General features: G+C 36.3%; 2 protein-coding genes and 1 pseudogene across 4 annotated transcripts; 2 read left to right on the top strand and 1 right to left on the bottom strand.

The window, feature by feature from the left end:
* The first annotated feature begins 1,209 nt into the window (after positions 1 to 1,209).
* Positions 1,210 to 3,512, top strand: LOC109239650 (annotated as a pseudogene). Its single transcript, XR_002069942.1, has 2 exons — positions 1,210 to 1,513; positions 3,097 to 3,512. The product of XR_002069942.1 is annotated as a pathogenesis-related protein PR-4A-like (transcript).
* Positions 3,513 to 5,195: 1,683 nt separating this feature from the next.
* LOC109239647 (PRA1 family protein E-like) lies at positions 5,196 to 7,437 on the top strand. 2 transcript variants are annotated; one of them, XM_019406236.1, is made up of 2 exons: positions 5,196 to 6,166; positions 6,970 to 7,437. In XM_019406236.1, exon 1 carries the CDS (start codon positions 5,363 to 5,365, stop codon positions 5,984 to 5,986), a length of 624 nt encoding a protein of 207 aa, XP_019261781.1. In that variant the 5' UTR covers positions 5,196 to 5,362; the 3' UTR covers positions 5,987 to 6,166; positions 6,970 to 7,437. The 2 variants fall into 2 exon arrangements, with proteins under 2 accessions (XP_019261781.1, XP_019261782.1); XM_019406237.1 differs by lacking the exon at positions 6,970 to 7,437 and adding an exon at positions 6,813 to 6,948.
* Positions 7,438 to 8,618: 1,181 nt separating this feature from the next.
* On the bottom strand, positions 8,619 to 24,841 carry LOC109239646 (ankyrin-1). The gene is made up of 13 exons (XM_019406235.1): positions 24,717 to 24,841; positions 24,562 to 24,624; positions 24,325 to 24,495; positions 22,713 to 22,844; positions 14,725 to 14,864; positions 13,679 to 13,765; positions 11,932 to 12,057; positions 10,821 to 10,988; positions 10,596 to 10,664; positions 9,696 to 9,797; positions 9,301 to 9,471; positions 9,141 to 9,220; positions 8,619 to 8,996 (listed from the first exon to the last, which is right to left on the bottom strand). Exons 1-13 carry the CDS (start codon positions 24,745 to 24,747, stop codon positions 8,927 to 8,929), a joined length of 1,410 nt encoding a protein of 469 aa, XP_019261780.1. The 5' UTR covers positions 24,748 to 24,841; the 3' UTR covers positions 8,619 to 8,926.
* Positions 24,842 to 25,734: the final 893 nt, after the last annotated feature.

Below are 25,734 nucleotides of genomic sequence, written 5' to 3'. Positions count from 1 at the left end.
TATATTAATTTTTGTATATATTATATTTATATAAAATTATAAGTTAATTTTATTATTATTATAATTGTATAAAAAGAAATATAACCATTATTTAAAAATAAAAAATACAAATGTAAGATATCTAAACTAAAATTGAAAAGTGAAAACTAAAATTTAAAAAAGAAAATTAACATACATAAAATAAAATTCATTATAATTATCTTTTATCAATGATTTCACTTTTAGTTGATTTATCCTTTAAAATAATTTTGTAATAAATGATTATATAAGCGGTGAGTTTATATATAATGAATATGGAAAAAAGAAAAAAGATAGTATTTGTTGAAGGAAATAAAAAATAAAATTTAAATAGAAGATAATAATATAATATAGAAGAGAGAGAAGAAATATTATTTTTTGGTGTAAAAAATGGTGTAATGATCGGAGTAAATTTAATGTTACACCAATTTCGTGTGAAATTTGATGTTAGGGTTGGAGATGGTCTAAAAGAACAGTTTTTCCAAGTTCAAGACAACATGCATTATTTGACAAATCAAACTAATGGTAGGACTAGGTTATATTGTAGAGAAATCGAATTTATTAAGCATATTCCGAAACGGGAAAATTAAAAAAATATCTACAATTCTATTTTCGTATATATTTTATATTTACGTCTATGAATATACTTTTTAATAACTAATATAACCTAGTACAGTCAAACTTCTCTATAACAGTCTTGTTTGTTTCGAATATTTTTGGTTGGTATAGTGAAGTGATGTTATAGGGAACATATATTATAACATAACATGAACATTAGTTCCGAAAAAGATTAACTTTTATAGGGAAGTATTGTTATATAGGGATACTGTTATAAAAATGTCTGACTGTATTTGTCTGACGAAGCTTCAGTAGTGGATTATGGTTGCTAGCTAGTTCTTGTTTTCTCGATCAACACAGGTCCGTTACGTTAATTAGATGGTTTGTTCCTGGCTCAAATTAACTTCATCTTTAATTACGATTTCTTGCCGACTCAACAGACCTTCGAGCCATTCTTCGACCTTTTCTTTTGACATCTTTTCCCTCCCAACAAAAATAAAAAATAAAAAGAAAAACCTTTAACTTCCAGTCTTTCACAACCACATGACTTTTCCACTCTAGTACACTCCACTATAGCTTCATCCCTCATACACTTTCCCTATAAATATGGCATTATAATTTCACCAAAAAACCTAAACCAATACTGAAAATTAAGAGAAGAAAGAAAATGGAGAGAGTTAATAATTATAAGTGGTGTATGGCATTGTTGATCATCTGCATGATGGTGGCAATGGCAGCGGCACAGAGCGCCACAGTGAGATCAACGTATCATTTATATAACCCACAGAACATTAACTGGGATTTGAGAGCAGCAAGCGCTTTCTGCGCTACTTGGGATGCCGACCAGCCTCTCGCATGGCGCCAGAAATATGGCTGGACTGCTTTCTGCGGTCCTGCTGGACCTCGAGGCCAAGATTCCTGTGGTAGATGCTTGAGGGTACGACATTTAATTTTTGTTACTACTAATATCTTACTATCGGATTTAAGTTATATATATATATACCTCTATCAATGCAATTTAACGTGCTATAGAAGAATATAGGCAGGTTTTTAACCTTATTTTTAAGGTTACTATATCAGGTTTGTCATGAAGAGTTACCTATTGTTTGTAGGTCAACTTTACCTTATGGTATATTGTCACTGTACATAATTTAACTCTGTAGTTTATTTTAGAGTTTAACTTGTCGGTAGCTGTCAATATGGTCCGGGCCAGGTTAGCCCAGTTCAGCCCACGTCGGCTTTAGCAATTGAAAGGCTAGGCTGGGCTAGCCCATCATTTTGATGGGTCTTATAATGGTCAGTCCACCCCAGCCCTTGTGGGCTGCAGGCTCCCACGGACCGGCCTTTATTTATTAAATATAATTTTATATTTTTTCTTTAAGTTATAACCTAAGAAAGATAAATATTTAAAAAAGTTAAAAAATATCTTAATTGAAAAAATTTTGCAAAACTTAATTACTTTTTATACTGTTCCAATATATCACAATAAACACTAAAAAGTAAAAGACAAGACTGTATTTCATTCACTGAAAGTGAAAACAAACTATTCAAGAGAGCGTCCATGATACTTATGGGATATTCTGCAACAACATTGCATCAAACACATTTGAATCTGCTTGTGACAAAGTTGTCTTAACATCTTCACTTTCATCTATATCTACAATTCATATGCAATATTAATTACTTAAATATTAAGAATAATTAAATTTTAAAAACTAATAATATTCAAATTCACATAAAAAAAATTACCAGTTTGAGTTTGGAAAAAGCCGTGCAGCCAATTTCGAGTAGTAACAAGTGTTTGGACATTTTCATGATGGATGCAACTTCTGTACTTTGTCAAAATAAGCCCACCAATGCTAATGCTAATTCTGATGCAACAGTGGTAATGTGAATACTAAGTACATCACGCGCCATCATCGAAAGATCGGAATATTTCTAGAATGGTCCTTCCACTACATGACAACATCTATCTCTTGGAACTTCTCAAGATCAAGCTTTGGTTCCTCTAAGTAAAGATCCAATTCTAACTTTCCATCGCTAGTGGCAGTATACGTTTTATATTCCATATATTATAAATAAATATTTTTATTAGGCCCACAGGCCGGCCCATCCAGCCTCAGTCAAGCCTCACGGGCCACAGGCTTACTCGGGCCTGGCTTAAAAACCTCGTTTTTAAATGTGTTCCAAAAACCCTCGCACAACCCTGCTAAATCACGGGCTGGACTGGCCCAACAGGCCAAGCCCATATTGACGGCTCTAGTATAAAAGCATTTTGCACTATCGAATCGGCTAATGAAAATGGAATTAATAACTTGGCAAAAAGGATAAGGAACTTACTACAAGTTTACTATTAGTGTAAAAATTCTTCATATTGTGAGCGTATGTAATGACACGTTTTTGGTTAAAACGTTTACTATAAGTAAATTATTTGAAAGAGAAAATACTGTAATTATAAGTAGCAAAGTAACTAAAAATACTGAATATCTGGATATGTATTAATGGTAAAGCTAAACGCAGGTGGCGAACACAGGAACAGGAACTCAAACAACAGTGAGAATAGTAGATCAATGCAGCAATGGAGGGCTTGATTTGGATGTAAAACGTCTTTAACCAATTGGACACAAATGGAGTGGGCAATCAGCAAGGCCACCTTACTGTCAACTATGAATTTGTCAACTGCAATGACTAATTAATCTGCTTCCAGATATATTAAGTACCATCATAAAAAACCACAATAATTCATATATATATACTAGTATATCTTATTTTTCAGACTCGTTTAGAATAAGAAGGGGCTGAGCTAGCTTTTAATATAGTATAGTAATTATCTGAAAGCTCTACATGCCCTTCACTATTAATTAATAAAATAAAAACTTGTTCTTGTTGTTAGTGCTATATGGAGTGAATGAATGAAGCACCACTTAACATGATCACTTGCTTTGTGTTGATTATGTTGCTTGTTACTTAAATAGCTAGCATCTCCCCTTTTTAAGGCAAGAAGGAGTAAATTAAACATACTTAATTCTCTGGAAAAAAAGTCTAAGGACCCGTTTGTTTCATAAATGTGTTTGTCTGTGAAATTTTTATAAGTTTTTATAGAAAAAAAAATTGAATTTCAAAGAAATATTCTCCACCCACAAAATTACAACATTTTTTCAAGTAAAATGTATGTCCAAACATAATTTCAAATTCCAAATATCATTTTTCAACTCGACTCCAAATACTTTCGTGTCTCCTCATCATTGATCGAAGTCCCTTTGGATTTTATTTATTTCCTTCGTTACAGTGCTAGGGAGTAAGTTGCAACTTGCATGGCATCACATGATCTGAAATTGATGCTACTATTGATTTAGCTAAGGTGGTCCGACCTACAACATTAACAAATTCCCTTTTCCAGCCATTTGTGCGAGTGTTTATGACTCAATTTAGTTTGTTTATTTTTCAAAAAGAAAAGGAATTTATATATAAACCGCCAGTCGAATACACCGAAAATCATACCAACTAATTTCTGTTTTTTCTTTCACTGTTGTCAGTTTTTAAAAATCTTGGCATACGAAATACAGATTCAAACCATTTAATTTATTCGAATTATATAGATAAAAAAAGTTTCACAAGTCAATATATTTTACGCAAGAATTAAACAAACAAAACTAGGCACGATCTGTTGAAATATCCTTATGTTGTAAATTTCTCTATAGTAGATGAGATTTGCTCTTTTTCATCAGTTTCAACTCGAAGAAAATATCAAAGAATTGTAGAGATCTAATCCAAAGAAGAAAAAGAAAAAGATAGACAAGACAACTAAGAGCTCGTTTGGACATAAGAATTTTTTCACCTTTTTGTCATAAAATTTTCAATTTTCACTTGAAGATAAATTTTTTAATTTTTCGATTATTTGAAAAACTCCAAAAAATTATTTTCCAAAATTTTCACTCAGATCACTCACAAAAACTCAAAAAATAATTCAAAATTATATTCATGTCCAAACACAACTCTAATTTTCAAATATCATTTTTACTTGGAAAAAAAATCATTTTTTTTTGGAATTTTACAATTCTTATGTCCAAACGGCCACTAAAAATCGTTGAAGGAAGAAATCCAACAAAATTACAAGTTATACATGCTTTCAAGCTTAACCAAATTTTAATAATAAAAAATTATATATATCACCAAATGACTTCTAAGAATTTCAATATAGAATGCAAACTTAGGGCGTTTGGACATAAGAATTGTAAAATTCCAAAATAAACTCGAAAAAAATTTCAAGTGAAAATGGTATTTGAAAATTAGAGTGGTGTTTGGATATGAATATAATTTGGGGTTGTTTTTGATGTTTTGTGAGTGATCTACGTGAAAATTTTGAAAAACTGCTTTTTGGAATTTTTCAAAATTTTGCAAAATTCCAAAATGCATCTTCAAGTAAAAATTAAAAAATTTATGATCAAACGCTAACTTCGAAAAAAAAAATGGGAAAAATTTCTTTTGTCCAAACGGACTAATATGCAATTCAAACAATATGTTTAATTTTTAAGAATTGTTGAGGGAACTAATGATTCATATCAGTTGGTACACGTCGGCCGGAGCAATGGGTTGTCAGATTTGGCTACTTTCGCAAAAAAGAATAAAAAAGCAAAACGACAATTCATTGTCAGGCTGTCAGTCAGTCTGCTCGCACCTCATCCTCCATTTTTCCAAAGTTCTAAATCTTTAAGCTATAAAAGGAAAAAAAAATAACACAAGCACAACAAGAAAATCTGAGATAGAGAATATACTGAATTTAAAAATGGCTATTTCTGAAAAGCCCTCCAATTATGGCACACTTCCAACTTCCACCCCACCACCCACCACAGCTCATTCCGCGAGGAAACCCCCTCGTCCACCACCACCTGGTCCACTACCACCACAACCACACCGCCCCTCCACCACCTTCCTCTCAACAACCAGATCCAACACGGCCACGCGCCGTCCATGGCACGTGTTCTTCGACTACACCGTTTTCTCCCTTCCCTACAACTACTCCGAAGCCATGTCGCGCGTGAGGCGCAACCTCAACTACTTCCGCGTGAACTACACCATGGTAATCCTCCTCATTATCTTCCTCAGCCTTATATACAACCCAATCTCAATGATCGTCTTCTTAGTTGTATCTATAGCTTGGTTGTATTACTTCAGTGAAGAGCCAATTGTAATATTGGGGGCCCATTTAGACGATCGCCTTGTTTTGGTTGGTTTGGGTTTGGTTACTGTCATTGCCTTGGCGTTTACTCATGTGGGTCTCAATGTTTTGGTTGCTTTGGTTATTGGGTTTTGTGTTTTGGGCCTGCACGGGTCGTTAAGGGGAACTGAGGATTTGTTCTTGGATGAGAATGAGGCTGCTGAAGGTGGCTTGCTTTCTGTTGTCAGTTGAGGAGGAACAAATCAGCCCTAGTTATAGATAAATGCATTTTTCTGAAAGAAGAGATTTTGTTAATTATTCTTGGATTACATTGGTGAAGTAGTGGTTGCAAAAGTGTAACATGTCAAGGAACATTTCCAATTTGAAAAGATTGGATTTTTCTTGGAGGGGTCTGCCTATAGATAGGCAAAGGTGATTCTTTATACCTCAACACTATGAATTGGGATTGTTCTTTTGTTTTGATTATGATACGAATGAAGGTCGATCAAAGTGATGCCCTGTACTCAATTAAAAATTTGGTCAGTTTTGTGCTAAGTCTATGTGTTTATTAGGTTCTGTTAAGGTCAATTGTTACAATTCTTTGTTTCTTATCCTAAAGAAAAGGTTACATTTTGTTCATTTATGTCAATATGTGGTTCCAAGTATGGTATCTTTGTTCTTGGTGTTGTTGTTTGGATGAATAATATCAGCAAATGTGAATGCGGAAACACGTGATCTTTACTTTTACCCTCTTCTCAAGCTGTTATCATGGCTCCTTGTTGTTTTCATGTTGCCATTGTTATCCATCTTTCCATCTGTTTGAATTTCTTAGGCTTCTATCTTAGTGATCATTTATGCATAGCTATTTGCTAATATGATCTAGTAGCTTAATGTAATGCCAGTTAGCATGTGTTTGCAGAGTTAGGTATGTGATTTTGCTGTATAATGGCTGGATTGATTTGCCTTTACTATGTTTTTGATAATTTGTCCCTTAGCGCTCTTTGTCTTGGCCTTCTCCTTTCCCCTTCCTTGCCTGCATTGTAATTTGTGTTCTTCTGTACCTATTAACACCTATCAGAATGGTTCCAATGCTGGAATTTAGCTACAAGGGCTCATGCATGACCTTTGAAGGAGTAAAGTGGATTGCTCTTGAAACCTTTGTAGTGCTTTCGGTATCCCCTTGGAGATTGTACATTGTGGATAATGCAGTATACTGTTCATGTTTGTATTTGCAGGCCTATCTTTTACTACTGTGGGTTCTGAATTTGCAACTGGTTTTAAGTGATGTCGATGTTTATTCCACTCTAGTCAGGCTGCTATCCATATCTAAGGGTCACTTTCCAGACCAAAACATATCACTTCATTTGCTCATGGTTCATGCATGTATCTGTGTGATCGCGTTTATAAAATCTGGTTGTCACGGCAGTTAGCAACTTGAACTGGAAAAAGAAAGAATAAGTTGCTCTTTCCTTTTAGATATCATAAACTTGACAGATCCTTATCAAAAAAATCATAGACATGATAGCTCATAGCTGAAAATTCCAAGGTGTATGCAACAAACTAGGGAAATTTCTTCTTGTGATAGCCTTTCAAGTGTTTTTAACCTTATTTGTTTGTAACTTTGTATTTAAGCTATTCACACTCAGGGGAAGCTGACCTGAATACAGTTGAGAAAGAAATCAAATCCTTTTGCTGTTTATGCTGATGTGGCCTTGCATATGCATGTCCCCTGTTCAAGGAAAGTACTTAAATACATGATATATTCCTGTTTTTACCTGAATTTGTATCTGGTATATAACGTTGGTGTCTCAAGGAATATACTTTTGCCATCATATCATAATTATCGAATAATCTAAATGTTATGGCATGTCAGTCTGACCAAAAGTAGAGGGGCATATTTGTGTCTAATTTGAGTACATATTTAAACCAGATGTTTTAGCAAATTTGATTACACATTTAAACCAGATAGAATTATGTTTTAGTAAGAAGAATTTCAAATTAGATAATTGACATCCCAATTTACTTACTACTTTGGTAGAGTCAAAGCAAGTACCAATATCTGGCTGGAGAAATGTTTTTTACTACTATAGTGCAGCTGATTGGTTGTATTCGTGTTTTGACTGATTTCTTTTCATATCCATCCATAAAAGGTGGGATTGGCGACCTGAAAAATAAGACAAAATAAACTGCTATAACAGGTTAGATATGCTGATACAACAACAGCAGCCCAGTAAAATACTTATGGTCTGAGGCAGACCTTACCCTTAACCCGAGGGAGTAGAGAAGCTGTTTCCGATAGACCCTCGGCTCAAGAACTAAATATGCTGATAGTGTTTTTAAAAAAAGAATAGGTAGTGTTAATTTCTTTCTTGGTGGATAGAGAATATAGGAAGCGTGCCTGCTCGTACCCCTGCGGTATGTGTGTGTATTGAATACTTGACACTATTAATGAATTTATCCCACATTTGAAAATTTACAGGTCTAGTACAACTGACAAAAGGAACTGCACCCACCCTACCAAAATATCATATACGCTATTCAATTGTTTTAAATACAAGACCTAGACAACACCTTTTAACACATGGTGTTCAATTAAACACTATATGGCCTTTTAGTTTAGGTACATTGTGCCCTATTTTGCCTTTATTATACCCCCTACTTCTATAAAGGAAAGGACTTTTTCATCACTTTCTTTAGGCCTTTACAGAACACTGCACGAGTCCCTTGTCTCCTTTAAAGACATTGCTTTGTATAGCTTTTTCACCACCACGGAAAAGATATTGAATGGTCTAAATAATTTAGACTAAATTGACTCGTCTGAATTTGATTTAGATAATATTAATGGAAAGTTTCCTATACCTTCGAGTGAGAAAATCAAAGGAGCTTGGGACATACCATTGTTCCTTGTATAGTTTGTATAACCCAAGCATGATCCTCCACTTAAAAAAGATAAACATAAGTAAAATAAATTTTAAAGAAAATACTAAAAGGAAAAACTTGAGGTCTGTGGGAGGAACCTCAGAAAAAAGAAATTATATTGTGAGTATAAATTTCTGAAGATGCAACAGAATAAATCACTAGAGGGCAAAAGATCACATGATACATTCTGAAACTACCAAAAAAAGGGCATGTCCGATAAAATTATCTACTTGCTCCGGCAGAAGTCCTGTCATTATGCACTTTTTAACACCACTAACTCCTGGATGACTGAGAATTTTTCTTATTCTTGCCATGAAATTCTCTACCAGCCTCAACAGCTTCCCTGCAATTAAATTTGTACCTCACAACAATGAGAAAAGTTTGGATATAGAAACTACTGCATTAGACTAAGGTTCTACGATAAAATGATGCTAGAGAAATATCATCTACAGTTACTTTAAAAAAAAGAGCTTCGAGTTTCAACAACCTGAAAGCAGTTGCGAGCTCCATACTTTCAGGGTCGATCTGTACGCCCTCATAGAAGGCATTAGCTGCATCTTCAAATCTCTGAGAAGGAAATATTAGAATATCAGAAAATATGGCTATATAAGTTCGCAATATTTGACTCCAGGAGGACAAGGGCATGCCTGCAATAGCCGTAGAGCTGCCCCTTCCCGAAAACAAGCTTTTGCCCAATCTGGTCTAAGTTGTCTGCAGGCCTTGGCATCACTTAAAGCATGTTCAGCTTGCCCCAAGCGGATCCAACAAAGACTTCTATTCGAAAACAGAATGCCATCAGTTGGATCAAAATCGATTGCCTGCAGATTATCAGCAGAACACAAGCGAGCCCCGTAAGTGATGCAAACACACTAACTATCATCAGCAGACCATTGTCAAAATCTAATCCTTATACTTGCACCATGAAGAGGATAATTACATCCGTTCATCATTATCTTCTGCTTCTTTTTCCCTTTCGCATGTGTTTTACAGGAGGGAGGAGAGAGGTGGAATTCAAGAGGAATCCAATAAGCCTAACAAGTACCTGTGTGTAAGCATCCACGGCCATAGTGTAATCCTTCCTCTTAAATGCCTCATCTCCCCTCGCCTTCGCATCTGCAGCTTTCTTCTTTGCTTCAGGAGTCACCTGCAGATCAATTAATAATGCCGATGCAAGATATTTAGCACTATTCTGTAAACTGTTTCCCCAACAAAAGATGGTGTCAACGCTGAGATACTTCAAATGAAAGAGATGCATACAAGTAAAAACAAAGAGTATAAAAAGATACTGATCCTCTTTCCAATTTGAAGTCAGCTGAAATGGGAGTCTGGTACCACATCGCCGGTATGATTTCACTGACTATAAGAAAAACAATATGCATTTTGCAGCCCAAGGAAATGTTTCACTGTGTCAAGTATCGTAAGCAAAACTTGAACTGTTCCCACAACATTGTTCATTGGCACTTCTTGAAGACATTAATTCCCTTGTCCTCAGAAGCAGTATTATTATGTTTTTTACTACATATAATTGCACATGCAAATTCGATCTGTTGCCTACATCTTTCACGGATGTATTGTCATATTCACGATGAGAGAATTTACAATCTGTCTTCAAGAGTGCTCCACCAGAAGAAATGCAAGAACAGAAAATAATACATACATACATAAGGAGAAAATATGCTCGCTTTGTTCCATTTTCACAAATGATTTGCTTTAGTTCCAGAACTACCCTTCACGATAAGCTTATTCACTTCTGTTAATAATTATTATGGTAAGGACAAAACTAGAAAAACATGTGAAAATATTCTATTCTCTTGACATTATACAAAAAGGCAAATCTAAATAAATGTAACAGAAGGAGGGAGTTGATACTTGTCACGTACAATTTGATAACAGGATGACCAAAAATTCACACATATAAATAACAGTTACCACAATAACAAACCTCGGGTAAATCTTTCTTTGGAATAATAGTTTCTCTCGTGCTTGGTTCCCTCCCAACTTCTGTTCTTTCCTGCAATTATCACAGTGTAGACAAAGAAAAAGAAGCTGAAATTTGCATGAGAGAAGGAAAGGAAATAGTCACAGAGCTATGTCAATATTTGCAAGCAACTCCTAAAGAAGACCAAAACCAGCTGCGATTTATCTTACAGAAGAGCAAATTAAGTACCTGGTTTATCCTAGTTTCAGATAGGATAGGCTCAGATTGCATAAACTTAATGAGTCCATCCACACTCCATTCTGGAACACTCTGAATCCGTGGTGTGACTGCGAACAAAGCTTCAACAGCCGGCCGACAGCCCCTTGTAGCTGCAACATGTATTGGCTTGTTACCATCCTATAGAGATGGCAAAAGTTATATTTCGGTATTCAATTAACAGTCCTTGTGGAAATTGCTAATTCATTTTTTTTCCAATGACTTGCTCAAAATTAACAAAATTCATGATTAAAGTTCTGTGTTCACCCAGAAGAAAGTTCTGAATACCACGGAACCCATACGAATATATGTTAAATAACCAGACAACAGGTCCCTAAATTTGATCAGAATGAATCACATATTACTAAGTTGAAGATACAGTAGACCTAATGCACTAGCTTTTTCATTTATAGATGCCGATTTTCACCATAATGAATGATGAATCCAGAAGGCATGAGATAATTGAGCCTTCAGCAAAAGGTAAGCTGTAAAAAGGCTTCACGGACATTACAGAATGCAGTTTTTTGTTAACTCAATCTTACATATTTGAAATGTGAAATGTTTGTTTTAATGGAGTTAAGGGATTGCTTTTCTAATACAACTACTTTTGTTATATATTTTATTTGCAAACTATTTATTTGAGGAACCCAGAATTAAAAAATTTACAATATAAATGAAGTCAAAATAGAATTATTTTTCTCAACATAACTATAAACCAGTGACCCATAACCCTAAAATTATTAGCTCTCGCTGTAGGTCCAGGTTTAAGATCATATTCTTCAACTTCAGTAATCCCTCGGAATAGACGAATAAGGTACCTAGATTTTACAAGAGATCTGGATTCCCAGACCGAGATATTCATTTCAAATCTGAAAAAGAATTAGAGGGCAGTAGACTAGAAAGTGATAATAAGGAATATAATTGACACGTGCTTGCAGATAAACAGAACAAACGAAAAGAAACTTAAATTGTTTGGAATCATCTTTCCAACAATTGAAAGAAGAAGGATTCCTTAGAATTTCTTCCAAAAAAATGTGAAAACAACAAAGAACATTATATTCTGTAAAATTTTCTTTTCAGTTACCTCATCAGCGGCATTAGGATCAGCTCCAGCTTGTAGTAAGCACTTAATAATTTCTACACTACCATTATGAGCAGCAATGAGCAAAGGGGTTGCTTCACCAGCCCTAACATTGACATCAGCTCCTGCCTGTAGGGTAGCACAAAACAAGTTAAGCCTCGAGTAGACAGATGGCACGTTTAACCACGCAACATAGAAAATCCAAAGCAAAGGTAGTTGAGTTCCTGCTTTGGCTTATGCCTTGAAAAGTAAGATGCACAAAATTCATAAACCTAAGCAAAACCTCTCCTACACCTTAGAAACAAAGAAGGGAAAATTAAAAGAAAATCATTAAAATAAATACGACGTGGGTGTGAGCCATTAAAAACTGCTGCGAGAAGCAGAGGAGATCAAAACTTGTTCCATACATATTTTCAGGGGACCAATTTTTCCCGAAAGGCAAAAGGGAAAGAAAGCAAAATAGAAACAAGATAATAAAGCTGAAAATGATGACTATCCACCGAACAGAAATGTTTAAATTGCCTATTTGATAAACCTGAAAACTGAAGCCTAACTTTACGTCCCAAACAATTTTTTACTGAACTTAATATTGTAATATTGCTTTTTTCTAATGGCTTGCATAGCCTGTGAAATTGCGGTTAAAATATGCTTTTTTGCTGGTAATAATTTTTTTACAGCTGAAAAATCCCTAAAGAGCAGTGGCGCAAGGTTCGAAACTCGATGGATAATGAGCCCATTTCTTTACGACTCTACCCTTCTTCATTCAATGCAGGTAATAATCTGATTCTACATGATTGAAGTTTTTGACCCAATAAAGAACAAAGAGGAAAATAAGGAGTATTATTTCCTTTTATCTTTAGCGGTTTAGACAAACTCGATGGATAATGAGCCCATTTCTCTACGACTCTACCCTTCTTCATTCAATGCAGGTAATAATCTGATTCTACATCATTGAAGTTTTTGACCCAATAAAGAACAAAGAGGAAAATAAGGAGTATTATTTCCTTTTATCTTTAGCTGTTTGGACCCCAAATATCAGAAACAGTATTTGGAGATTGTTTCAAATAATTGTTTGTTTATCAAATTGGCACATCATTTAAACTCCAAACTTGAAATCTAGAATTTGAAGTTTGAAAATAGGTTTTAGGAGTTCTCAAGTAAAATCAGTTGTGTTTCATGTCAAAACACAACTTTTACTCTTCATTTTAGGGTTATCTCTATAGGCCTTGTTTTATCCTTTTAAGCATGTTTAACCTTCAATTTATTCAAAAACATATTTGAAAAGATAATATAGCAGCATATATAACCAGGAGGTCACGGGTTCGAGCCGTGGAAACAGCCTCTTGCAGAAATGCAGGGTAAGCCTGCGTATTATGGACCCTTGTGGTCTGGCCCTTCCCCGGACCGCGCATAGCAGGAGCTTAGTGCACTGGGCTGCCCTTTTATATAGCAGCATAAATGTTGAGAGTTTCAGGAAAGAACTCAAACTCTAAGGTCTAATAGGACCAAGTCTCACATAACTCTTGTATGATCAAAGCAGTTTCTTGTGGTTTGATCTAACACAAAATTTGCATGGTTTGATCTAACACAAAATTTGCATGGTTCCAACACATAGCAAAGAGCAGAATGATAATGCATCAAACAACAGCACCACATGTTTTCTGCAACACAGCTTCTTGAGGATGCTCAATTGGGGATTCAGCAATTTAAAGTACATATAGTGAAATGGAGAAAATATAATTTTATTGACCTTTACTAACAGTTCCACGCAAGGCAATGAATTGGCTGCTACAGCTGATACTAAAGGACAGATATCTTCTTCTGTTTGAGCATTAACCTGCACAAAGTAACTTTTTAGGTCATATGAACAAATAGAAATTATACTTTTGAAAAGAGTATCTTCACCCCCCTCCGCACACCCATCCTCAGCAGTAGAGATGAATGCATCAAGATGAAGAAAAAAGAAGCAGAACCCAGAAGGACTTGAGTTTTCCCACACATTATCACCATGTGCTCCCTCTAACGAGTAAGAAATGCAAACCAGGTGTTGTATGCAATACACAAGGGAACTGAGAAAATTATCTTGTTAAACTTATGAAAGAAAAGTTTATCTTAAGTTGAACCAACTAATCAAAAGTTAATTTACATACTATATCTAAGCTAACTTCTTTAGTAAAAAAAAATTTGTCGTAACACAAACACCAATATAAAACTAAGTGTAACTGAAAAGCATGAAAGAAGATGGTGGAAGTCAATACCTATCAAAAACACAAAGAAAGAGGGAAGGGGGTGAGAACATAGAAGCCTGAGGAGGTTGGGAGCAGAAAATCTACATTGTTTGGCAAAGGGAAGAAAATAAGTAAAACAAGAGGAGAAAGTAACAGCCCTACATCTATTAATCGGTCGTTTTCTGAACACATCCGTGCAAAAAAGGTAGGTAAGAATTTGTTTGGTTGTCGAACCACCTCATCTAAAAGCTTAAGTTGTTAGAGAGAGAACACTTTCATCATTTATCGACACGCCTCCTCACGTGTGGTCTGACTCTTCTTTTCTTTCTCTCTTATCCTGTTTTTTGTGTGTGTGTGGGGGGGGGGGGTGAACATTTTTCGATAGGGGTGATGGTGATATCTGAAAAAAAGATCTCTCCCTGTTATAATACTCTGATGAAGAGTAACCAACTACCTGGAAGCACATAAGTCATACAACTGCTTTCCACTTTGTCTAGAGAACTGTTACATAATAGCTGGTAATTTTAATTTGGAAAGGGGGGCTTTAAGCAGGTAGCGAAGCACTCACATTAGCATGATGTTCCAGCAAAACCTTAACAGCATCTTCCTGGGCAAGACCTGCAGCCCATATAAGTGGTGTTCCAGCACCACTTTGTGAATCAACATCTACGCCCTTTGAGAGTAAGAATTTAACCACTTCAGCATGTCCTGCAAACAAAGAATATGCACAATAAAATGTCACTCTACGTAAAGAAGGATAAATAAATTGAAGAATGCATGTAGCTACACACATCACATTGTGCAAGACACCACTATGGAAAATAATACAGCACAAGGCATGACATGTTGACTGATTTCTCTCATTGTTTACCAATAGAGAACAGAAAAGCTGACAATAAGATCTCGATTACTGCTATCCATTTGAACATGATTTGATCCCTTTACTTATCAAAAAAAAAAAGAACATGATTTGATCCCTGACTCAGAGGCTATGTGGCAATAAAGGAAAATAAATCTGCAAATATATTTTCACGAGAATTTGCAAATTTTTTGTTTACATGTACTTATGTTCTTGATACCCCATTCGGATTCATACTACTTAGAAGAGAAGAGAAAAGGAATATGTGAAGATAAAGTGAAAGAAACATGGCAGAACAGATAGGCTGATGATGGAATTTAAGCAAATTACAGCAGAGATCCCCAGGCTATCAGCCTGCCTCCTTGCGAATTCTGTAATAGCGAGTCCTCAGTTATGCATTTAATCTTGTTCTCCAGCCACGCATTCTCTCCTCGTGGGCCTCCTTTCTGAAGTCTTCATTAACTTTTGTGCATCATTTATTAATGACCCCAAAAATTCAAATCAAACCGACATTTACACTTCTCGTAGTTTTCATAATTCATATAACAAAATCCAAGTATTAGCCTAAAAGACTTCCCTCATTTAGCATACAGAAACAGCTATCTTCAACTGCCTTCTTATTCATCATGTCCAGTAAAATGAACAAGTTCAAATTCAAAATGGAGGGAGCAAATTAATACAACAGCAATATCCTCTATAATGAACACGGATACTGAAATAGCTAGATCCACTTTCTCAGATTCCAGCTATTTAGAATTTTCATTTAGAGACAAGAAAGTTTTATCTAGGAGAAACATAATTGCACGAACATGCATCCTTTAGAATGAAGAGGAGCATATGGACATTTTCCAGCCTGCAGAACTGGTCTTGCTTTCCTTCAAGCTTCAACAGCTTGAGATTCTTTCTACCAATTATGATATTTTGAGATGAAGATGATTAATAATGTGTTTGTTATGAACACCACGAATAAACACCACAAGGTCTAATTATATGACCAACAACCCAAATTTTGTGTTTCTCATAGAGTTTAATTTAGATGGATCTTCTTCAAAATACACTCGCACCAGTAGAGAAGAAGAAACAAATGAGACAGAAGTTTTGACTACATCCTAACTTGAATGAAAATCAGTAGCGTCCTTACTACATCTTCAATTTCACCCTGGATATATTACAATATCACATAACCTTTTTAGTAATGCCAGTTCTTTGAAGCTCTAGCAATCTAGGGTCATTTGAAGTCATAACTTGAGAATAAAAGATGTAACATGTGGCAGAAAGAAAGGAAAGAACAGGAGAATGAAGCGAGAAAGGTCAAAACTTGATGTGTTTAGTTCTTACTCCTCAAAACTTGCTCAAATTAAAAATTCTGCAGATTCTAGTGGGTTTTCATGTCATTTAAAAAAAAACGGGGCAGCCCGCTACATAAAGCATCCCTCATTTACGCAGGGTCTGGGGAAAGGCCGCACCCCAAGGGGCGTGATGTAGGTAACCTACCCTAACGCAAGCATTAGCGGCTGATTCCACGGCTCGAACCCAAGACCTATAGGTCACACGGAGACAACTTTACCGTTGCTCCAAGGCTCCCCTTCGGATTTTATGTTGTTTAACATGAAAAACTAATTTGAGGTCAAATTTTTTAACCAAAATTGTTGAGGAGAAACCATCAAGAACCCATATTTCTAGCACATGGCATCGATGTAGTATCCAATTCTTAGATGCATTGCCTTTCCAGAGTTGATGCCAGTCTCTTCCTCCCTTTATTTCCTTAATTTTTACAACAGCCCTTCAGATTGTCTGCTGGACCTTTTGACCGGTTCTTCCATTTTCTCCTCACAATAGACAGCAAAAAAAACAGAGGGCTTAGCCCTAACATAAACAGATATATATGTATATATAATATACACGTATATATATATACACACACATAAAATCTCAAAAAGTTCTCCTACACTGTCCTTTGCCATCAGCTTGGAGTTCAACTGACTCTTCTTGAATAAGACAGCTGAAAATTTCGAAGCCAATGCATAACGCCATAGCTGATCTGCTCAAATAAGTATTGGATTCAAAAAAGCAGAGTGTTGATTGCCTTTTTGGCGGACATAGAACTTAGATCATTACCTTGTGGTTCCTATTTCAATTGGAGCAACCATGATGAAGGTCTACACTTGTGCGTGCAATATGCAGGCTACCTGGGAAGGGTACAGATTTAACAAGGAAAGCCCTTCTAAAAAAATTCCTTTAGTAAAGGGGCCGTAAATTACAGTCTCCCTTGTTACTTCGATTAGAACTCTTGTTCTGTTCAATTACCTGTTTGATAATCACTAATTCCAATAACGAGAGACCGTACAGGTAAGAAAGCTCCTCTACACGTATTTCCTTAAGTAAGATGGGTCAGGGCACAACTTTGAACTTACAATCCTTTATTAATTGCAATAGAACTGTACTCCTATTCAATCAACTATCTGGTAATCACTTATTCAATAATACAAGTTACAATATAGAATCAAGTCTACACTAACCCTAGCATGTCGTTTGCTTTCTAGCTACTAACTTTTTCAGGTGTACTATCTCATTACATTCAAATCTTCTTCAATTGGTGTTAATACACAATGGGGAATTTTTTCGGGCAAAGAAGACTTTTAGCCCGCGGCCGAAACTATTCACATCCAGCAGCCGCAAAAGTGTATAAAATTTGTATATAACATAAAAATATGTATATATATGATAATAGGTGAATTTGACTATAATCACGCACCGAATAACCACCTTCTTGTGAACTTTAATGTGGAAAAATGACAACAAAATGCTCTTATTGGTACTTTTCATGATTTGCAGGTGATATAGGTGTAAGGAAGGCTAAGGAGCAGTTTGGAGTCAACTATTGATGAAAAAAAAAGGCTAATTGTTGCATTTCCCAAGTGACCCATTCAAAACAGGCCAAATTGCCCGGGTACAGGGTCCACCGCGGTTCCACCGCGACCGCGGTGAAACCGCGGTGGAAGGTAGTCTCTGAATAATTGAAGATCCGCGAGGGTATTTTACCGCGGTTCTACCGCGATAGCGGTAGAACCGCGGTGGACACAGAAACTTCGGGAACCAAAGTGTAAAACACGGGATTTTTAGACCTAAACCCTATTTTAAACACTAGACTTCGCCCAAGAGAGGCATGTATTGATTTTTTAGGTTTCTTAGCAAGGAGAACAATTGTGAGAAAGTACTCTAAACATCTTTCTTCTTTTCTTTTGATTTTATGATGAATTCAAGTTTAGTTTATTCTCCCATAACTATGAGTAGCTAAATTTCTTGTCTAAGGCTTTGATGGAACCTATTGGGTGATGAACTTCTTGTTTATGTGAATACAAATTGCTAGTTTAATCTTTATTTGTTCAACTTCGTGTTCGTTGTAGTTAATTGACAGGATCCTCAATTAGCTGTGCCTATTTAGTGTGCATAACTTGGAAAAGAGTGCATATTTAGGGTTTTGTTGAACAACACCACTCCTAGATTATTAGAGGAATCTATAATTGCGGGTTTAAAGGCGGGATTAGGAATAACGAAGCCTTGGGTGCAATCTAAAGTGAATTGTGCTAAATAAAGCAAGCTAGTGTATCTCGGGAGAGTGCAATAGTAGATTACTGTGATTACTCGGGAGAGATTTGCGGTAAGATTAGNCTGTGTGTTTGCAAAGCGAAATAGAAGTCGTTTAGTTTTAGAGATGATTGAGGCATTTCTTTGTTTAACCCTTTATGCTTGAAAATCCACCTGTGCATATTACCATTGTTAACCCCTTTGAGCCTGAAACCTTTTCTTTGATAACCCTATAATGATCTAAATTGTGGTGTTTAAATACGCTAATTGTATTCTTCCCTCCTAGAAGCACTTGAAGCACTAAAGTATATACAAAAGTCAAAGTGTGGGGTGGGGAGAAAAGAAAAGAAAAAAAAAAAGAGAAAAGGGGAAAATCAAGAATGAAGGTCTGAGTAGTGAACTGGCAGTTATAATAAATCTGAAAAAAAAAAAAGGAAGTGTGTATAAAAGGAAAAAGTAGCCAGTTGCACCAAACGGGAAATGGGGTGACGCAAGTAAAACAAAATGTGGAGAAACAAGTGGTTGATCATGAAAGCAATATAAAAGGAAGTGTGTATTAAAAGTGCTTAGGGAGGTTAGTCACTATATCCAAATATATCCTACCCGTCCCTCAGCTTACATTACAACCTATAAAGACCTCTTGATCTTTGACTGAATGACTCGATTAGTGGAGTATTACACTAGGGGCAAGCTTATGGTGTATCTGTGTGGCATGTGAATGCTCTTTGCTGAGAGTGAGCGAATTCTTTCTATATATGGTTCCTTGTTGTTGAATTTCATGTGTGTGGAACTACTCTCAAATCGTGTTTATGTGAGGGCATGTGACTCAGGAAGAAAAAGTGAATCTTCATTTCACTTAGAGTAAGTAGGGTGAGTGCAAGTGTGTCATGGCATGAGAGTCTGCATTTGAGTTATGATTGTGTACTGCTTATGGTCGGTCTTTGATGCTATCAGGTGTGACATAAATTGGGGTAATACATTGCACAGTTAGGTATAGGAGTGTGGTTTAGTTTGCTCGAGGACGAGCAAAGGTTTAAGTGTGGGGTGTTGATAATAGGTGAATTTGACTATAATCACGCACCGAATAACCACCTTCTTGTGAACTTTAATGTGGAAAAATGACAACAAAATGCTCTTATTGGTACTTTTCATGATTTGCAGGTGATATAGGTGTAAGGAAGGCTAAGGAGCAGTTTGGAGTCAACTATTGATGAAAAAAAAAGGCTAATTGTTGCATTTCCCAAGTGACCCATTCAAAACAGGCCAAATTGCCCGGGTACAGGGTCCACCGCGGTTCCACCGCGACCGCGGTGAAACCGCGGTGGAAGGTAGTCTCTGAATAATTGAAGATCCGCGAGGGTATTTTACCGCGGTTCTACCGCGATAGCGGTAGAACCGCGGTGGACACAGAAACTTCGGGGACCAAAGTGTAAAACACGGGATTTTTAGACCTAAACCCTATTTTAAACACTAGACTTCGCCCAAGAGAGGCATGTATTGATTTTTTAGGTTTCTTAGCAAGGAGAACAATTGTGAGAAAGTACTCTAAACATCTTTCTTCTTTTCTTTTGATTTTATGATGAATTCAAGTTTAGTTTATTCTCCCATAACTATGAGTAGCTAAATTTCTTGTCTAAGGCTTTGATGGAACCTATTGGGTGATGAACTTCTTGTTTATGTGAATACAAATTGCTAGTTTAATCTTTATTTGTTCAACTTCGTGTTCGTTGTAGTTAATTGACAGGATCCTCAATTAGCTGTGCCTATTTAGTGTGCATAACTTGGAAAAGAGTGCATATTTAGGGTTTTGTTGAACAACACCACTCCTAGATTATTAGAGGAATCTATAATTGCGGGTTTAAAGGCGGGATTAGGAATAACGAAGCCTTGGGTGCAATCTAAAGTGAATTGTGCTAAATAAAGCAAGCTAGTGTATCTCGGGAGAGTGCAATAGTAGATTACTGTGATTACTCGGGAGAGATTTGCGGTAAGATTAGTGTTCATGATTGATAGAGGTGTGTGGGTAAATTTGTATGAGCATAAACAGAAGGGATTCCATCAATAGGGGAAATCATTGCCTTAGCTTTTTCTCATAATTGTTTACAACCCTTTTTATTAGTTATAGCATTGTAGTTACTTGAAAGTTAGTTAGTAAAGAACACTCAATTGAGAATTTAAATATTTGGGAAGCTGATTCTGAAGACTTGGTGGGTCTGAAGGTTGCAACTGATAGGTTAACTCTCTGTGGGATATCGACTCCGGACTTGTAAACCGGATTATATTTGCAGCGACCGCATTGTCCTTTTTATAAGGCATAGTTGGGCGTGATCAATATACAAAATATATACAAAAAATACACATTTTTCGGCTATTATTTTGAAAGCAACTATACAGTGTCATTTTCCCGAAATTTTTCTAGCCTTCTTTCAAATTGAGCAGGTCTTAGACAGAGTACCTGGAGTGCAAGTTTAGCACTGAGTCGAGGGAACTAGGCAGGGACGTGAGGCTTGGATCACAGGTCATCCCTAAGAGAGATAGCTTCAAGTACCTTGGGTCGATGATTCAGGGGGGCGGAGAGATCGACGAGGACGTCACTCACCGTATAGGGGCGGGCTGGATGAAATGGAGGCTTGCATCTGGAGTCTTGTGTGACAAGAAAGTGCCACCAATACTCAAAGGTAAGTTTTATAGAGCTGTGGTTAGACCGGCCATGTTGTATGGGGCAGAGTGTTGGCCGGTTAAGAACTCCCATATCTAGAGGATGAAGGTAGCAGAGATGAGGATGTTGAGGTGGATGTGCGGGCACACTAGGATAGACAAGATTAGGAATGAAGATATTCGGAAGAAAGTGGGCGTGGCCCCTGTGGATGACAAGATGCGGGAAGCGAGGCTCAGATGGTTCGGGCACGTGCGGAGGAGAAGCCTTGATGCTCCGGTGAGGAGGTGTGAGCGGTTGGCCGTGGTGGGTACGAGAAGAGGTAGAGGGCGGCCTAAGAAGTATTGGGGAGAGGTGATCAGGCAGGACATGGTACGACTGCAGATTTCCGAGGACATGGCCTTTGATAGAAGGTCTGGAGGTCAAGCATTAGGGTTGTAGGTTAGGGGGTAGTAGAGCTTTACTTACTTCATACCCGGGGTGAGGCGGGGTTGGATTAGGGTTGATCTTTGATGGCTTGCAGTTTATGTTGAGTCCACACTATCCTTTCTGTTTATCTTAGCCCCGGGCCTTAGATACTGGTTAGTGTTATTGCATGTCATTTATCTTTTGACTGTTATGCTTCTGTTACTATTATGGTTTCTACTGGAGTTACTAATGAATTGTCTTTTCTTGTTTTTTATTTTCGTCTTTCTGAGCCGAGGGTCTATCGGAAACAGCCTCTCTGCCTTATCGGGGTAGGGGTAAGGTCTGCGTACACATTACCCTCCCCATACCCCACTTTGTGGGATTTTACTGGGTAGTTGTTGTTGTTGTTGTTGTTGTTCTATTTTGCTGAAGTTGCAACTTTACTCCCAATCTCAGGTCCTTTTCTACTTTTATGAGTGCCATGTTATTTTGAGTCTCGAAACACTTTTTTACTAGGAAAATTTCAAATTTAGACTGATAGCTATTTCTTACTAGCTGTTCTTCATTTTTTAATCACGGTAGTTGCCCGCCAGCATGTGCTCCTCTTCGACTAATCTACTAGATACCCTGCCTTAAGTACAGATGTCAAGTAAACCTTCCTACCAAGGGTTAATTAGATGGGTCACTCTGCTATTATCAAGTCATCAAATAATAATGTAAACTTTGTAAAAAGGAAATTTGCATATTCAATTATATGACACTTCTCAATACAATTTTGTCTTAAAATCCAAAACAGCTTATGTCCCCAAAAGTTCCATCAATTAATATTAAACAATAAAAATTTTAAATTTTATTGACTATTTTGTCAAAGATTTTATATAAAAAATAAGGAACTCCATCAATAAAAAGGTTCAATACATCGGAGCCGCAAGGTTACAGTAATTACATGTATATGGACCAAGGACTCTTTCCCTGACACAGGTAGAACCTTCAATTACTTTCTTTCTTTTTTTTTTTTTGAGAAGGAAAAAAAAAAAGGACCTACCCATTCCTGCAGCGTGATGCAAAGCTATTGCCCCCGAAGCGCTAGGTGTTGCAGGATCAGCACCTTGTTCTATGAGGTACTGGACAGTAGCAGTGTGTCCTTGACGAGCAGCATGAAGAACAGGAGTCTCACCTATGAAGAAACAACGTATTCAAAGCAAAATACAGCAATATCACTCTCAGCACAGATCAATCAGTCAATCAATAAGAGCCTCAATGTCAAATAAGTTGGGATAAGTAACACGACATGTATTTGAGTCCACCATTCCAACATTGATGAATATTTAGTCTTGCAAAGCAAATTAAGGGTTTTCTAAAATTTGAGGCTCCCTAAATTTTAGGCTTGTCCTACGCCAAGACCTAATGGAACTGTACAACTAAGCCCTGATAACAACCAATTGGTATCACCTATATCGTCAGTTGCATATTTGAGTCCGCCATTCCTATATTGATGAATAATTTGTCTCTCAAAGCAAATTATGGGTTTTCCAAAATCTGAGGTTCCCTAAATCTTAGGCTTGTCCTACCAAGACCTAATGTAAATGTACAAATAAGTGTTAATCACAGCGAATTGGTATCACCTATATGGATAACTTTCTTCTATTGTTTTGTATTATATCCAAGTCAGTGTTGATTGTCAGAGATTTTAGATCTTTTGAGATAACTTCCCACCCTTGTAATTTTAGTTCTACCTCGTCCCCTTTTAGCACCTTCAACATCATAATATCGCACCTACAGAATGGTGCATTTTGAGGCCTGCATATGACACAGCCAAACCACTACCAAAGAGACCTTCTCATCTTATTATCGACGTGTACTACTTGCATAATTTAGTTATTTCTAATTTTGTCTAATCTTGTATGACTGCACATCGATTTAACGTTGGCATTTTTATGGCACGTCTTGTTGACAAATTGAGTGCATCATCAGTTCGATATTCACTCTCATATAATATTATCGGTCTCACAACAATTCTGTAGAACTTGCCTTTCATTTTATTAGGCATCTTCATATCTACATTAATTACATGTGCCACATCTTCGTCTATCATATCATTCTATTGAAAGATTGAAAGACAAAACTTAAAGACTTGAATTGTCCGAACTTAGGCACGACAACATTGTCAAATATTTGGAGGAACAAAGAAAACATTTAATTTCAAATGGTGCAACTCCACCAAAATGCTTTGATGCCAAGTAGATCCAAAAATGATGCACAACTTTTTCTTCTAACATATAAGAAAGCATCCAAACAGTGCTGTCTCAAATCAAAGTTGAACCAAATAAGAGGCTGCTTAAATTTTAAATTTTTCTTTCGCAATAAGAATTTGGGCTCCTGAAATATGATAACCAAACAGTGCCTAAGAAAATACATAGTCAGCAACATGAATGCAGGGTACCTGAACCAAGGTACATAATTCTGAATTTTGTGCCTAGAAGATTCTACATTTATATACATTAGGCCACACCCTTGGGTGCATCTTACGATCAAACCTTAAAGAGGTGAAAAAAAAAACCCCTCAAGTTTCAATCAGGACAAAAAAAATAGAGCCAATTCAATTAGGTCCTGCGCACATAATGATGAACGAAGATAAATTTAATAGTGGAAATTACCTTCTTCATCTTTTGTATTGACATCAAGCTTCAACTCTTCCACCAAGAACTCGCAGAACGCAGTCTGGCCTTCTCTAGCAGCAAAAATTAATGCCCCTCTTTTGTTAGCATCCTTCACATCCGCCACCGTCCCGGCCAACCCTTTCCCATCATCCAGTTGCTTTGCCAAATCTGTTTCCACAATCATCATTACCATATAGCAGAAACTGAAATCCAAAAATAACCTTGAAAACTTACTCTTGAAAAGCGCAATGTTCCCCGAACAAGCAGCATTCAGTAACTTCATAACCTTTTCTCTAACTGCTCAAACAATATCAAAGATTTATTTGTTAATAACATGCTTACGTTATTTGAAATTTCTCAAGAAAGGCAAAAAGTGGAAGAATTTAAACCTGCAAGAGCATCAGCGGCATCAGCAGCCATAACTGAGAGAAAACTTTGTGCTTCGGCAGAAGCTTCTGGGGTTTATGTAGAACAAGGGTTTTGCTGTATTTCAAGCAGTTGGTACCCTGTTTGAATTCGAGTCAACCCAATATATCTTTCGGGGTTTTACCCGTAGTACAGAAATTGTGTCGCATGAAAAACGCGATTTGTAACACGTACATGGTAAATGCGACTTAGGATGGTAAGTTGATTTATTAGTCACGTATGATATACTAGTATGGATAGCCCGTGCAGCACGGGCCCAGTAGCAGTATATCTGGCGGCAAAGCTAGAATTTCATTATGGATTAAACTCAAAAGTTTTTGGTTCAAATTTTAAATTTTCTTTGATAATTTATTGAATATGTATAAAATATTATTTAAGAACTCTAATAACTTAAAAGGATTGAAATTCATAACTCGCTTTAAATCTTCGATGTGGCTGTGAGTATGCTAAACATTTGAGTCCATCACCAAATAACATGAATAAATTTTTAGTTAACTTGTATATATTTATGTAAAACAGTTGTGAATAGGTTCTCTGGCAATTCTATCTACCGTTTAGAACAATACTATTTATGATTTTGACACATATAATTAGCATTAATATAAGAATAATTTAACTAAGTAATCTCTTATATCTTCATTTTGGACTTATAAATTTTATTTTTTAATAAATCAATGGATATGTGCATTTCTTCATTGAATTTTATGATTCATCCTCAAACGATTAGAGGCTGAAGGAAAATGAGTAACAGGACATTTTAAGTTTTTTCAAATTCAAAACAGGTAGAGAACTCCATAGCAGCTTCTGTGGATTTCCTTTGTCGTTTGGATATTTTTATTATACAAATTCAAGCGTTGAAACATAGCAGGAAATTATTTGCTTACTAATTAACCTGAAAAATATAAATGAAGCTCACGCACTTACATGGCCAGAGAAAGCAATATAGTTACTGCAAATAACCACATGTTTCAAGGAAGCCTT

Source organism: Nicotiana attenuata, unplaced genomic scaffold (genome assembly GCF_001879085.1).
Source record: "Nicotiana attenuata strain UT unplaced genomic scaffold, NIATTr2, whole genome shotgun sequence".
Lineage (NCBI taxonomy): Eukaryota > Viridiplantae > Streptophyta > Magnoliopsida > Solanales > Solanaceae > Nicotiana > Nicotiana attenuata.
Note: the sequence above shows the minus strand (reverse complement) of the source record. Positions and strands in the feature narration are given on the sequence as shown.

What these genes read in the sequence shown, in the direction of transcription:
- LOC109239647 (XM_019406236.1), top strand. Translation starts at nt 5,363, where the DNA reads ATGGCTATTTCTGAAAAGCCCTCCAATTATGGCACACTTCCAACTTCC.
- LOC109239646 (XM_019406235.1), bottom strand. Translation starts at nt 24,747, where the DNA reads ATGGCTGCTGATGCCGCTGATGCTCTTGCAG. An exon ending in TGCTGGAACATCATGCTAAT is followed by an intron (nt 13,766 to 14,724) that starts GTGAGTGCTTCG and finishes TACTTTGTGCAG; the next exon opens with GTTAATGCTCAAACAGAAGA. An exon ending in GAGCTCGCAACTGCTTTCAG is followed by an intron (nt 8,997 to 9,140) that starts GTTGTTGAAACT and finishes ATTTAATTGCAG; the next exon opens with GGAAGCTGTTGAGGCTGGTA.